At 38.4% G+C, this 13,723-nt stretch overlaps 2 protein-coding genes across 6 annotated transcripts in view; both read right to left on the bottom strand.

Annotated features, from left to right (window-relative positions):
- Positions 1-3,520: 3,520 nt before the first annotated feature.
- On the bottom strand, positions 3,521-4,261 carry LOC121739691 (histidine-rich glycoprotein-like). The gene has a single exon (XM_042132226.1). It carries the CDS (start codon positions 4,259-4,261, stop codon positions 3,521-3,523), a length of 741 nt encoding a protein of 246 aa, XP_041988160.1.
- A 4,406-nt stretch (positions 4,262-8,667) lies between these two features.
- Positions 8,668-13,723, bottom strand: part of LOC121740047 (E3 ubiquitin-protein ligase Ufd4) — a 50,541-nt gene continuing 45,485 nt past the window's right edge. For all 5 annotated transcript variants that reach the window (XM_042132760.1, XM_042132758.1, XM_042132759.1 and 2 more), the window contains 3 exons: positions 12,899-13,140; positions 12,380-12,524; positions 8,668-10,732 (listed from right to left, as the gene is read on the bottom strand). In XM_042132760.1, coding sequence (XP_041988694.1) covers positions 10,595-10,732; positions 12,380-12,524; positions 12,899-13,140 — 525 coding nt within the window. In that variant the 3' untranslated portion in view covers positions 8,668-10,594. The remainder of the gene's footprint in view (positions 10,733-12,379; positions 12,525-12,898; positions 13,141-13,723) is intronic.

Here is a 13,723-nt window from a genome sequence, read left to right on the forward strand (position 1 = left end):
TACAAGGTGTAATAAAATACTAATCTATACTAATATTATAATTCTGCAGAGTTTGTTAGTTTGTTTGTTTGTTTGTTTGAACGCGCTAATCTCAGGAACTACTGGTCCGATTTGAAAAATTCTTTCATTGTTAGATAGCCCATTTATCGAGGAAGGTTATAGGCTATATTTTATCACGCTAAGACTAATAGAAACGAAGAAATAGAGGAAAATGTGGAAAAAACGGGGGGAAATTATTTGAAAGGGCTTATTTGAACGCGCTAATCTCAGGAACTACTGGTTCGATTTGAAAAATTCTTTCAGTGTTAGATAGCCCATTGATTGAGAAAGGCTATAGAATATATTTTATCACGCTAAGACTAATAAGAGCGAAGAAATAGAGGAAAGTGTGGAAAAAACGGCGGAAATTATTTGTAAGGGCTTATTTGAACGCACTAATCTCAGGAACTACTTGTCTGATTTGAAAAATTCTTTCAGTGTTAGATAACCTATTTATTGAGGAAGGCCGTAGGCTATATTTTATTATTCTACGACTAATAGGAGCGAAGAAATAGAGGAAAATGTGGAAAAAACGGGGGAAATTATATGAAATTGCTTATTATCTTAAGATTCTTAAGAACTACTGGAGCAATTTTTTATGTTATTTGGCAAACATGAAGAATAGACCACGCTAAGGGACATAGGCTATTTTTTTGCGGAAAAATGTACGGTCGCGATAAATTCCTAAATTACGCAAGCGAAGCCGCGCGGAACATCTATATATAATAAAATCGTAGGAAAGTCAATGCTGTACATTGAATATTTTTGTACAATAAATAATACTTGGGACGTGATCTACTATACTAACGCGGACGAAGTCGCGGGCAACAGCTAGTAATATTATAAAGCGGAAGAGTTTGTTTGTTTGAACGCGCTAATCTCAGGAACTACTGATCCGATATAAAAATTCTTTCAGTGTCAGATAGCCCATTTATCGAGGAAGGCTATAGGCTATATTCTATCACGCTAAGACTAATAGGAGCGAAGAAATAGAGGAAAATGTGGAAAAAACGAGGGAAATTATTTGAAAGGGCTTATCTCACGAACGACTGGAGCAATTTTTCTGTTATTTGGCACAGATAAGAAGTAGACCACGTGAAGGATCATAGGCTATTTTTGTGGACTTTGTCTGTGAAATATCTAATTTACGCGGGCGAAGCCGCGCGGAACGTTTAGTAATGTGATAATTCTTTAGAGTGTGTATGAGTCCCTGGTACAGACTTCACTGTGAAAGTAGCACCGCTTGTATGGGAAAACTCCTGACGCAGGGGCGCTTGTCAATATAAATCACAAAAGAAATTTGCTCTTTATACACTGCTACTTAACAGTGAACTCTATACAAGAGACACAAACATCCTAAATTCAAAGTAATTATCACTTAGTAGTTTTGTTACACCCTGTCACATAATATACGCTCCACTTAGGCTGCCTTCACATTAAGTCGAGAGTAGTGCGGCAGCCGCGCGACTAAACCCGGCCGCACATTGTCCGAATTCTGATCAGAAACAGTGGAATTTCGCCGGACATTCACCCCGCACACTATCCGAAATAGCCTTCCGGCGAGTTCGAGCTCACTCGGCTCAGTACAAAATGTAAGAGACAGCGCGGACGTTCAACTGTTTCTGATCAGAAATTTCGGACAATGTGCGGCCGGGCTTAATGACGTGAAGATTGAAGGCAGCCTTAGAGTGGGTGGCAACTTACACAGAGGCGTGGTTATAGTTAATATAATAATAATAATAATAATAATAATTAATTATGGTCAAATTTATGGTTATAGTTAAGGCTAACTTAACCTTAACTTTGACCATAAATTTTGACAGAATATGTCTGTTGCGTTTATTTTTTTATTAAAGCTCCCGTTAATGGGATTGAGAGTATAAAAAATTGAATTATCCGTAAAAATGGTCAGGAAAAAATATTTGTTATCACACTTTGAGCCATAGTAAATTTTCACGAAAAAAAATCGATATAAGTATTAGCGGTTATGCTTATCGTTAAATATGGCGTCCTTAACCGAAGATTTGACATTTTGCGCTGTAGTTATAGTTATAGTTAAAGTTACAGTTATACTTCAAGTAAGTTGGTGCAACCCATCCTTAGTCAATTCAACGGCAAGTGGCAACGCGACGCGTAGATGCATTTCTAAAGAATGGATTTGACAGACTTTATTTGCATGAGACATCTTGCAAGTCTGTGAATTCAATTCATAGAAATGCATCTACGCATCGCGTTGAGGTCTCAATTGACCCTTACATAACCAATTGATAGTAACTGTAAACCGTTTTCCAGGTGTAGCCTTATCTATAACAAAACCCGAACAGAAAGTACGGGCGCGGGTTTAGTTTGCCGGCTACAATCGTATCGCCAAAGCCCCGAGTTTTTATTCCAACGCCAGATCACTCTCGGCCAAACTAAACTAAAATATTTACATTCAAGTGCTATCTATAAAACACCTATCACAAACGAACAACAAAAATAAACAAAAACAAAAATAAAGGCACACTGTAACACTTTGTTGTGTCTGTATTGTATAATTTTTTTCTGACCTGTACAGTTTGAAAATTTGGTTTTAACGAGATTTAGCAAGTAGCAAGTATTTTTTTAAACGTCATAAATGGTAAACCATAATTAAACTTTCATTAAATCAACTGAAATTTAAAAATATATCAAAACCTTTTATTTTCATAAAAATAAACCTTATTGCTGTTGCTAACCCTTTAGGGCGAGTTCAACTCGCACTGAGCCGATTTTTTTCTACCATCAATTAACTAGTCAATTTTTGTTATGCGATCGGCAATCATCGTTATTCTTAACTTCTATCATTTTGATAAAGAAGGTATTATCACTCTTAACAAAACAAACTTAAATATAACAAACTAGATGAGAAAAGTATTGACTTTCTATCGGTCGTTATCAGCGGCCTTGACCGCCGGCGCTCCGCATCAGTGGGCATTGTTGACACCGCTTGAGTAACCTCACCACGGGCAGATCTGTTCTGTTGACCGCTTATTTCGTAGTCCAATTCGACGTACTTTCCCAACACCACCACACCGGTGGACCACAGCGGTGTTGCAGCTGTTGAAACTAGACGTGCTGAAATTCATTGCAACTCATTGCACTATTATTTTTTGTTTATTCGAGGTGTTGTTATTATCAGAACGTTACGTTTCTACTGAAATTAATAATCTTTTGAGCAAGAAACAATTTCTTTGAACTCTTTGTTTGAAGGATATCGTGTGGTAAAACTATCCAACAATACATTTTTGAGATAGACTATGCCCAGTTTGTTCATAACTGGTAAGTAGGTATTTAAGTTCTAACAAGTACAAAAAAGTTGATAGTAAGACAGAAAAACGGAAAATAGAAAACAACATTATAATTGAACAAACATCACAGCTCTGTAACAACAAATGTAACAACTAATAAACCTAGTCGAAACTTAACAGATCTATCTAAGTCGAAGCAGTCTTGCGGGAGATTATTTGTGTCCCTTCTTGTATCCCCAGTGCTTGTGGTCCTCGTGGCCGCCCTTTTTGCCGTGGTCGTGGTGGTGGTGGTGGTGCTCGTGGTGACCGCCCTCGTCGTGGTGGTCCTTGTGGTGGTGGTGGTGTCCTCCCTTCTCGTGGTGACCCTTCTTGCCGTGCTCGTGGTGGTGGTGGCCACCATGCTTGTGGCCCTTGTGGAACTCACCGCCCTTCTTGTGGCCGTGCTCCTCGTGGTGGCCGCCGTGGTGCTCGTGGTGGCCCTTGTCCCCGTGGTGGTCGTGGAAGTGCTTCTCCTTCTTGAACTCGTCGTGCTTGTGGACGCCGTGGTGACCCTTGGTCGAGTGGCCTTTGTGGTAGTGGCCCTCCTCGTGGTGGCCGTGGCCCTTGTGGCCCTTCTCGCCGTGGTGGTGCTCGTGGTGGTGGCCATCGTCGTGGTGGTGGTGCTTCTTGTGACCGCCGTGCTCGTCGTGGTGACCCTTGTGGCCCTCGTGGTGGTGGTGGCCCTTCTTGCCGTGCTCGTGGTGGTGGTGGCCCTTGTAGCCCTTGTGGCCCTTCTCGCCGTGGTCGTGGTGGTGGTGGGCGTGATGCTCGTGGCCGCCGCCCTTGTCCCACTTGCCGCCGTGGTGGGAGGCGGCGGCGGCGAGGTCGGCGTCGCGCCGCTCCCGGCCGAGCTCCCGGCCGCCGACGCAGGCGACCGCCGCTAGAGCCAGGCAACACAACACTAGGCCCCTCATGCTGCCGAGGGGGTGAGCGAACTGATGCCCTGGTCTGCGGCGGCGGACGTTTTATAGCGGTCCCGCTGGGGCTTGTGCAACCCGGGAGACCAAGGCTGCAGCGAGATGCATTGCGTAGCGGAAACTGTCAGCTGGAGATATCCATTGTAGTGGTTTACGACACAAATCAATAACGTAATATCCAGTCTCAGGTGAACAAAACACTCGAAGTATCGACAGCCGCTGTTGAGGTATGTTAACTTCACTTAAAACAATAACAATAATATAATTAATTAATCAGTTATTAATTATTATACAGTTTCTGAAACCTACTTGCATACCTACACATAACCTGCAGAAAAGTGTTCGATTCATCCTAAAGACGATACTAAGCAGGTTCATTCTCATTATAATATTCAACAATAAACATAGGTAACTACTCCCTCTGGATCGTATCCAACGAAAGGCCGCTCGAGTTGTTGACTGCCATAGTGTTTCAAACAGGCTGGACCCCTTGGAATTACGACGAATTACGACGAGATGTGGCTGAGCTCTGCCTCCTCTATCGGTTGTATCACGGGAAGTGTTATGAGGAATTGTTCGGAGTCATACCTCCTGCAACTTTTCGCCATCGCTCCACGCGAAAAATATACTTACCATCTTCATCACCTTGATGAGTGGCAGTCTTCCACCGTGCGTTTTTCGCGTAACTTTCTGCCGCGCACTGTAAAACTCTGGAGACTGGAACGAACTGTCTCCTGCCTGCCTAGCATACGCCAACGAGATATCTCACTCTACATGTTTTCTCGATGTTTGATGGTTTGTCTCTTCATCTCTATTGACCCTTGCATGACAAACATTTTTTCTCGCGCAGATCTATAATCGAAATAACACATTTTTATAGAGTTTTTAATTTGCTACATTTGGTGTCCACAATAAATTAGTTTCTGAGGGATTCGTTCCTATCCCACTCCAAAAGAACATGATATAAATCCTCATAACGATCACATACTACACAATTTGGGCTGGAATTTTTGCCAATCAAGAAAAGAAAATTATTGAGAGGAATGTGATTGGATCGAATTCTAAAACAAACTGAGAGATCTCTCTTATTAAGCTTGACATTAGAAAACCAGGGTTTTTTGGGAGGTTTACTAACTATGGTTCTATACCAAATGCCAGAAGTTAATGACTTTTGTTGAAAGTGCTGATTCCATTCATTATAACAATTATCTTTAATTAACTTAACATAATACTTAAAGTATGAGATGACATTGCACAAAGAACCCTCGGTACGTGGCAATGAGACAGTTGACGCTAAAGAGTCAACTGTCTCATTGCCACTAATTCCAACATGAGATGGTACCCACTGCAATCGGACATTAACCCCATTACGTATTAAACGATAAATACATTCAACAATGAGGAAAGCCTCTTTTCTGGCTAAGTTACCCCTACCGCAAGAGATCAGATGGTGAAGACCTCTTTGAGAGTCTGTTACGATGACAACGTTTTGATAGTCGGTTCCCTCAATATAAGTTAGTGCTTTTAATATTGCTATTAACTCAATGCTCATGATAGGAATATCCGGGTTATCAAAGGGGGCGACGGTGTTTATTTTATAAAAAAAAGGGCAACTTTAATTTTACTAAAATCCGATCAAGTGAGAGTCGAACTCTCGCACGGCTGGTTTTGTACACCGCTGACTTTAATAAATAATTATGTACCATCGAGGAAGTTGATTCCTATGCAATTGACAGACCAACGTTATTTGGTCGAATATGTCAATTCAATGTTAATTGTGACCTGTCAGCTGGGTTTGACGTAACGCAACCAAACTACTTAGGTCCCCGATTTGCATAGGAATCAACTTCTCTGATAGTAATATCATACTATATTTAATACTGTTTCAGACTTCAATATTGTTTTAGATTGTTTTATTATTTCAGTGACAGTAAAATGCAGCAAAAGTGTACTATTAGGACCATAAGTTAATATACCTAGCAGAAGATATATTCCGCTAGGTATACTTATTAACTTTATGATTAGGACTATGTACTCTGTCAAAATAGCAATTATTATTTAGTATGAGTAAAGCTGTAGGTACACTCAATGTATCCGGTTTAATAATATGTTTATTTTTCTCTATGGCTCAATGACTCATACGACACAAAGCACAGAATCTACAAAGAATTCTATCATCAGTTTAAATAGAAGTCTTTGAGAATTCATAGCACGTTTTTATATTATACTAGATGTCCCGCGCGGCTTCACCCGCGTAAATTAGGAATTTTACGGAAACCGTACATTTTCCCATAAAAATAGCTCTTATGTCCCTACTCCCTTCACTTGGTCTACTCTATATCTGTGCCAAATATTGCCATAAAAATTGCTCCAGTAGTTCGTAATTTCTAATATTTCCCACATATGGGAAATACATTTTCCTGAGTTTCTTCGGTCGCATTAGTCTTAACGTGATAATATAATATAGCCTATAGTCTTACTCGATAAATTAGCGCTCTATCTAACACTGAAATAAGTTTCTAAATCGGACCAGTAGTTCCTGAGATAAGTGCGTTCAAGCAAACATACTCTAAACTCTTCAGGTTTATAATATTAAGTATAGATTTTTTTTCAATTATCGCTTGACAAACTCGAGTCTTGATCTAAAAGACTATGAAAAGTACCAATGACAGGGTCCTTATAGGCTCATAAGTCATAACCATGGGACGATGTATGGTATAATAATATGGTAGTGATGATGATGATGATGATGATGAATGTAATTTGCACAGTAGCATATGCTTTCCGTTCTTAAAACAACGCCGAAACTCCCAAACTTGTATCTATAAAGAATCAGGAGTTCTCTCAGCACCTTCCGAACCACGGTATACCAGGTATACCTCGGTGCAAAATCTTACTTGTTGGTAGCATATGCTTAGAATACTTCTCACGAAACCGATGTCACCACATGTTTCCATATAAATTTTGAGGAGTTCCCTCGATTACTTATGGATCCTTCATCAGATCACCACTTTTGTGCAAATAATACCAAATTGGGATGATACCCTATATACCAAATGAAAAATTTTGAAAATCGGTTAACAAACGGCGGAGTAATCGTTGAACATAAGAAAACGAACATAACACCTCCCCCATTTTGAAAGTCGGTTAAAATTGTAGCCTGTGTGTTATTCTGATGTATAAGCTATATTATTGTAAAGTTTCATTAAAATCCGTTCAGTAGTTTTTGCGTGAAAGAGTAACAAACATCCATACATCCACACACCCATACATCCATACATCCAAACAAACTTTCGCCTTTATAATATTAGTAGGATTTTTCTCGCTCAGATTATTCTTTCAAGCTAAACCGAAACTTTTAAATTTTTCAACAGTAGTCAAGTTGACCAATATAATAATGCCTGAATATTATTAATAATACCAGAATATTTAAATATTATAAACTTTAAATAAATAAAGACCGGAGTAAAATAAAAGAAGTTCTATATTTTTTCTTAATTTATTTGATATAATCCTCAACAAATGAATTATATTACACTACTAGATTCAAATTATGAATATTATCTACTTAAATCCAACTAAACATTATAATATATACTTTACTTCCATATATCCGTATAATAAAATCACAATACCAACTTTGAGTTGAAAATATTATTTGACTAACGGCTGTTCCCAATATTAGATCTATCTCTGGTTTTGCCCTACTAGAGATAGAAATAGCTCACAATTGACATAAAATATATGTCTCTAATGTGAGCTATTCCTATCTCTAGTAGGGCAAAACCAGAGATAGATCAAATATTGGGAACGGCCGTAAAGGAACATACGCTAATATACCGGCCGATCGTGTTAGACACCGCGAGGGATCTCTGATAATAATCATTGATAAACCAATAATAATAATTTATAATTTGCCAATAAATCAAATGCATGAAGTCGGGAAGACAACACGAAGACAAGCGACATACTTTATAGGTTCAAAATTATGTGCACGCAAATTTTCCAAAGAAAACATATTATAATATACACATTGCGTGCTATATAATAATAATATAATATTATTATTATGTTTATATAAGGGAAACACTTGGTTGTATATTTGTATCGACAGGTAAGATTTCTTTGGAAATTTAGAACGTTTACATTGCGCGTACGTCGTTGCATCTCAACTGATTATATACATGCCGTTTTTGGTATACTTTTAATATTTTTCGTATCTTTATAAATTTTTACAACCAATTCTACCTTTGATACCCTGTAAAACAAGTTGAATATTTTTGTCTTCAGTCGGTAAGTAACAAAGATGCTAGTAATTCTTGTATTGCTTAGCTTGTATACAAAAACTACACAAAATTAATGAGAAATTTTACTTATATTCGAAACAGGATATTCTTTTTTTCCAAAATATTTAACTTTACTTTATTGGTTACTAGAAAACAAAGCTTTGTGTAGAAAGTATCGTTAATTCAAAAAAATATGTGATACTGTGCCATATTAGTAAAAATATGTCATAAACTGCAACTATTAGCAATGCTAAGATATTCAAAAATATCATCAAATCATTCTATCTCACAATTTAAAACCATAGACATCCTTTTAATTTAAATTTATCTCATCAATCAATGTATTTTGAATATGCACGTTTCCTAAAGCGTATACATCGCATTCTACAGCATTACTTTATGAGAAAAATTTGCGTCTAACGATTTTGAACATGCGGGCACTTCATTAGTAAAGTAAAAAGAGGCCTATGGTTTCACATTTCATAATAAAATTGATTACTCTTACATATATAGCATATTGTATCACGGGCTTCAAGCCAGAAGGGCGTAAAAAAAGTAGTTTATTTTAAGTAGAAAAGAGGTTTCTACAACTGAAAATTTGCGTGTGTCTATGAAAGTACTACGTACTATGATCTTTTGTATTTTAACTATTCCAAAACTCCCAATATTGCACTTACATCTATTATCTTGGTAAAAAAACGACTTTTTTATTATTATACGCCCTTCTGGCTTAAAGCCCGCCATATAATATATCAAACATTGTAAATAAAGTCTCCCCACCGAACCTCCGTTAGGTTAAAAGAAAAGTAAGCAACCACAATTCCTTAAGTTATATAATCCATAGAACATCACGAAAACTAAATATAGAAAACAAAAATTTTATGTTTAACTCACTTTTATTAAGTCTTAAACGACAAGCCTCGTTGATAGTAATACATTATTATTGCATATATCTACGAATATTCAGTTTCTATATCGTCAATCAAAGTGTAGACCGATACCTATTCAATAGTAGTAGTAACCAGTGAGAGTATACTAAGAGGTTAGGAGTTAGGACGTATTGAGAACAGACCAATATATTTTGCAAAGCGTTCGTATACCAATTTTTAGCAACAGTTGGATCTAGCGGACTCCTTTTAGAGCAAAACATCTTTCATAAAATTTATGTATACGGAAAATAGTTTAATATATCAACTAGCGCTCCACATTTTTATTATAATTATACTCGAAAAGATCAATATACTTATTCTTATTGCTTCATTATAGGCTACATTGCTTAAGTGTATAAAATGTAGCTATGTATTGAAAAATATTAGGTAATATATAGACAATTATATTAGCTATATAATATGTGATTAACTGTTCAGCCCGTAAGAGTTATTTCACCTGAAGTTTTATGTCAAGCACATAAGGCTAACTTTCGTTTATTCCAAGGGGACACAACTCTAAATAGGCTATAATCAAGCCGTATGCATATCGCTAGGCGACGCATGGAGTATGCTGTATGAATTGTCTAGTTGCGTGAAATATTAATATCAACTAAGCCTTACATACTTATCATAAGTCGACATAGCAATACTCTGTAGGCATGCTACTGATATTTATGTTTGGAATGAAGAGTAACTGCATTTTCAATGGTTTTAGTTTGATTTCATACATCAATGCCAGACTTCGACTTCTATTTATGTTATATAGAAAACTTACAGCCAAGTAATGTAATTTGATCAATAAGTTACATTCATCATTCCTATTGCTATATCGGACTTATAAACTGGTCTGCAATGGCCCTAGTTTCAAGAGTCTATCAAAACAGAAAGCGGTTAATAGTTTTACTTTCATTCTGTAATTCTAACGCGATAATAACAATTGATTGTAAGAGAGAATTTCTTCTCTCTATTTAAATGTTTTAGAATATCGGGCCGACTATGTTGTAGCTACCAATTAGATAGATCTAGAGCTTATATCTCTGCGATACGGCGCGCATGGGCATATGAACTAGCACTGTAGAAGGAAAGAGAGGTATCTCTCCATCTCTTTCTCTGGTTCAGTTGAGATGGAAGCCACGCTCGTGGGTGGCGGCTAGCAGGCGCTCGCGCAGCACCTCCTTACACGAGTACTCCGGCAGCTTGAGGTAGTGCACGCACGTGTTCACGGACGGGTACGAACCGTCGCCAGCGTCCACCTGATAAACGAGAAATTTGAATATCAAAGAAAAGCGGTTCGAGGCAAGTTATGGTGCAAGCCACATTATTACTCCAATAGGATATTGACAACGTGAGTGTCTAGCCTACAGTCCATGCACAACCGCCTGTGAAGGCGGACCGACGCGACTTAAGTTTTAGGGGCTGTTTCACCACTTCCTGATAAGTGCCGGATAGGCTATCCACTACTTAACTTGATAGCTGAGAAAGTATGGAGTATCTGTCAAATAAGTTGTGGATAGCGTATCCGGCAATTTATAAGGAAGCAGTGAAACAGGCCTTAGACCCAGTCCACGCAAATATTTTGACGCGATAGCCGGCCACACGGGCACTGCGCCATTGCAGCGTTATGACGACGCAGTCTCAACGTCGTCAATCGCAAAGCAAATTTATACGCAGAGCGTGGCTCCTTGTGACAATCGGGACTTCTTAAGGCGCCTATCCATTAGAGTAGCCGCAGGCCGAGCAGCCTCGACTTGAAGCCAGCCGAGGCAGCGGAGAGAGCAGCTTTATGGTAAGCTTTAGTCAAAAGTCAAAACTCGGTACAGGCCCGTATAAATAGTCTGCTTTTAAGACATAAGAGCAAAGAGAATATAAGCTACGTAACAAGTGGGACTTAGAAGACAAAAATACAATTCGATTTGATTAGATTCAAGATCGACTGTGATTGGCTCATTTTTAAGCAAGAGCGACTGTGATAGGCTAATTTTAAAGCAAGATCGACAGTGATTGGCTGTTAAAAACGGACGAATTAAAGTTTAATCTGTGGTTTTTAAATTAAACTTCAATAACCGACGTAATTTTATTTCTAAGTCCGACCTCTTTAAATTCTCTTTGCTCTTATGTGTCAAGAGCAGACTATATAGTTGGGGAGGGGAAGAGGGGATTTCGGGACAAGCTCGAGCGTGTCAGATTAAGCTTGTATAGGCTTCCGACATGTGTCTAGTTATCATGGTATAGAAATCAGATTTCTCACGTGGTGGGTTAATTTTTTTTTTTTTTAATATTGAAATGTCATCGGATTTGTCAAATTAAGATAGGGGATGTTTAGTATACCCCAAAGAAGCTTCCATATAAAGCACTGACGATTCAAAGGTTAGGTAAGCCTGTAGGGACATTTAAAATATAAAAAATAAAGCTTCATATTTTCCTAACTAAGCTTCGCAGATATTTTATTTTGCACTAAACTAAATGATTTAGTCCTTGTTGTCTAAAATATATTTATAATATACCTAAATAAGCAATTTTCTGAATATATTTTCCCTTTCAAAACTTTTAAAATGGCTGCAGTTTCTGAACCCACCGCTACCGCGGTTTTACCTAATGTAAAAAACCTACTAGGTCTCCATGACGCTCTAGTGACTACACAAATACCACCTTCCCCTCCCCTACTATTATACGGGCCTCTTCACAATTACACATAAATACGCACGCTCTCATTAGACACGAGTCACGAAAGACTAGTAAAGTCTGACTTTTGCAATGTAAAATATTTGTTTGCGTGTGTGCATCTTCATGAGCTTACATATTATAGCAATAGGCTAGAAAAGTGAGCGAGCATCCTGCATATCCAGCTCTGTGTTAATATCTTACTATGATTTACTCGATGATTTTGAACAAAACAGTACCTTGCGCACGACAGTGAGTCGGGGATGGAGGTTGGCGAGCCCGCCGGGCGGCAGGCTGCTGCAGCCGGTCGCGAACTGCAGGAACGCCTTGCGCTCGCGAGCGCTCATCTCCACTAGCACCTCCACTAGCCGCAGGAAACCGGGGCTGAGGGCAAAAGAGTCTTATTACATAGGCAGATTACAGAGTATCTTTTAATAATACTAATTATTATCATAATAAATAAATATGACAATAAAGAGCGGACTAAGGATTTCAACAATATTCGATATGTTGACAAATTTTGACCATGAAGTAGTGGATATTATTGTGACAAGCGGGGACTTTGATAGCTGGAAGCCCCATTCCAGAGTGGATTACTTCGATTGCCACAATGATTGCTTGCTATTTATAATATGCACAGTCGTCATCAATCATGGTCAATCATATACGAATATATCCCTCTGCACGTTCTTCATCATATTGGTCCATCATTAACCAACCGAGAGACCACAGATGCTTAAGGACCAACAAGGACTTGCCTCTCGCGCGTGTAACCCAGTTTGGGCTCAGTGTACTGCAGCAGATGGTCGCGCGTCCACTGCGGGCCGCGTTCGCCGCACAGCAGCAGGCGGAGCTCGTGCGGCGCGAACGCCCGCAGGCGGCGTGCGGGGAACACCGCGCCGAAGCCGCGCGCGAACGCCGCCGTCTGCCGCCGTATACCCGCACGCACCGCCCACGCCGCGCTCGCGGACGCGTACGCGCGCGCGTTGTGCGGGCCCACCTGGAAGTAAATAATGTTATTAAAAATATCACCAAAATTTTAAATTTTACTGCGCAATGCGAATAATCCTTGAGTTTAATACAGTCACAAAAAACAACTGCTAACATTACCGATAAATTACCATCAAAATAAACCTTTCGTTTTTTTAAATGATATCCTCCTTTGTTATGAAAAATATTTACAGAGCTTATATCTCTACAAGGTCTGCTTGCCAGTTTGCTACGTTGGAAAAGTCAAATGACAGACAAATACAAACTTCAATAGATATATATATATCTGTTATTAAATCTTTAATTCGTATTTAATTTTTAATTCAGTTTCATATTACAGAGTGAGTTTGTATTTGCGGTGGCATATTATTTAATATTACTTTCTACTTTATGACTAAATTAAAATTTTTAACATCTAATATTTTTGGTGTTGTTATAATAATTATAGAAATAGGTAGGTATATGGTATTATTGTAATTGCTGTTTCACATCTAGCTTCTTTAAATTACTATTCATAAGTGGAAACTTGTAATTGGCATTCGAAATTCTTATTTAAATAATTAATGTTATTGTTAGTATGCTGTAAGTTTTCC

Source organism: Aricia agestis, chromosome 2, assembly GCF_905147365.1.
Source record: "Aricia agestis chromosome 2, ilAriAges1.1, whole genome shotgun sequence".
Classification (NCBI taxonomy): Eukaryota; Metazoa; Arthropoda; class Insecta; order Lepidoptera; family Lycaenidae; genus Aricia; species Aricia agestis.

Bases quoted from the DNA above. Each gene is read 5' to 3' on its own strand.
- LOC121739691 (XM_042132226.1), bottom strand. From the start codon at position 4,261: ATGAGGGGCCTAGTGTTGTGTTGCCTGGCTCTAGCGGCGGTCGCCTGC.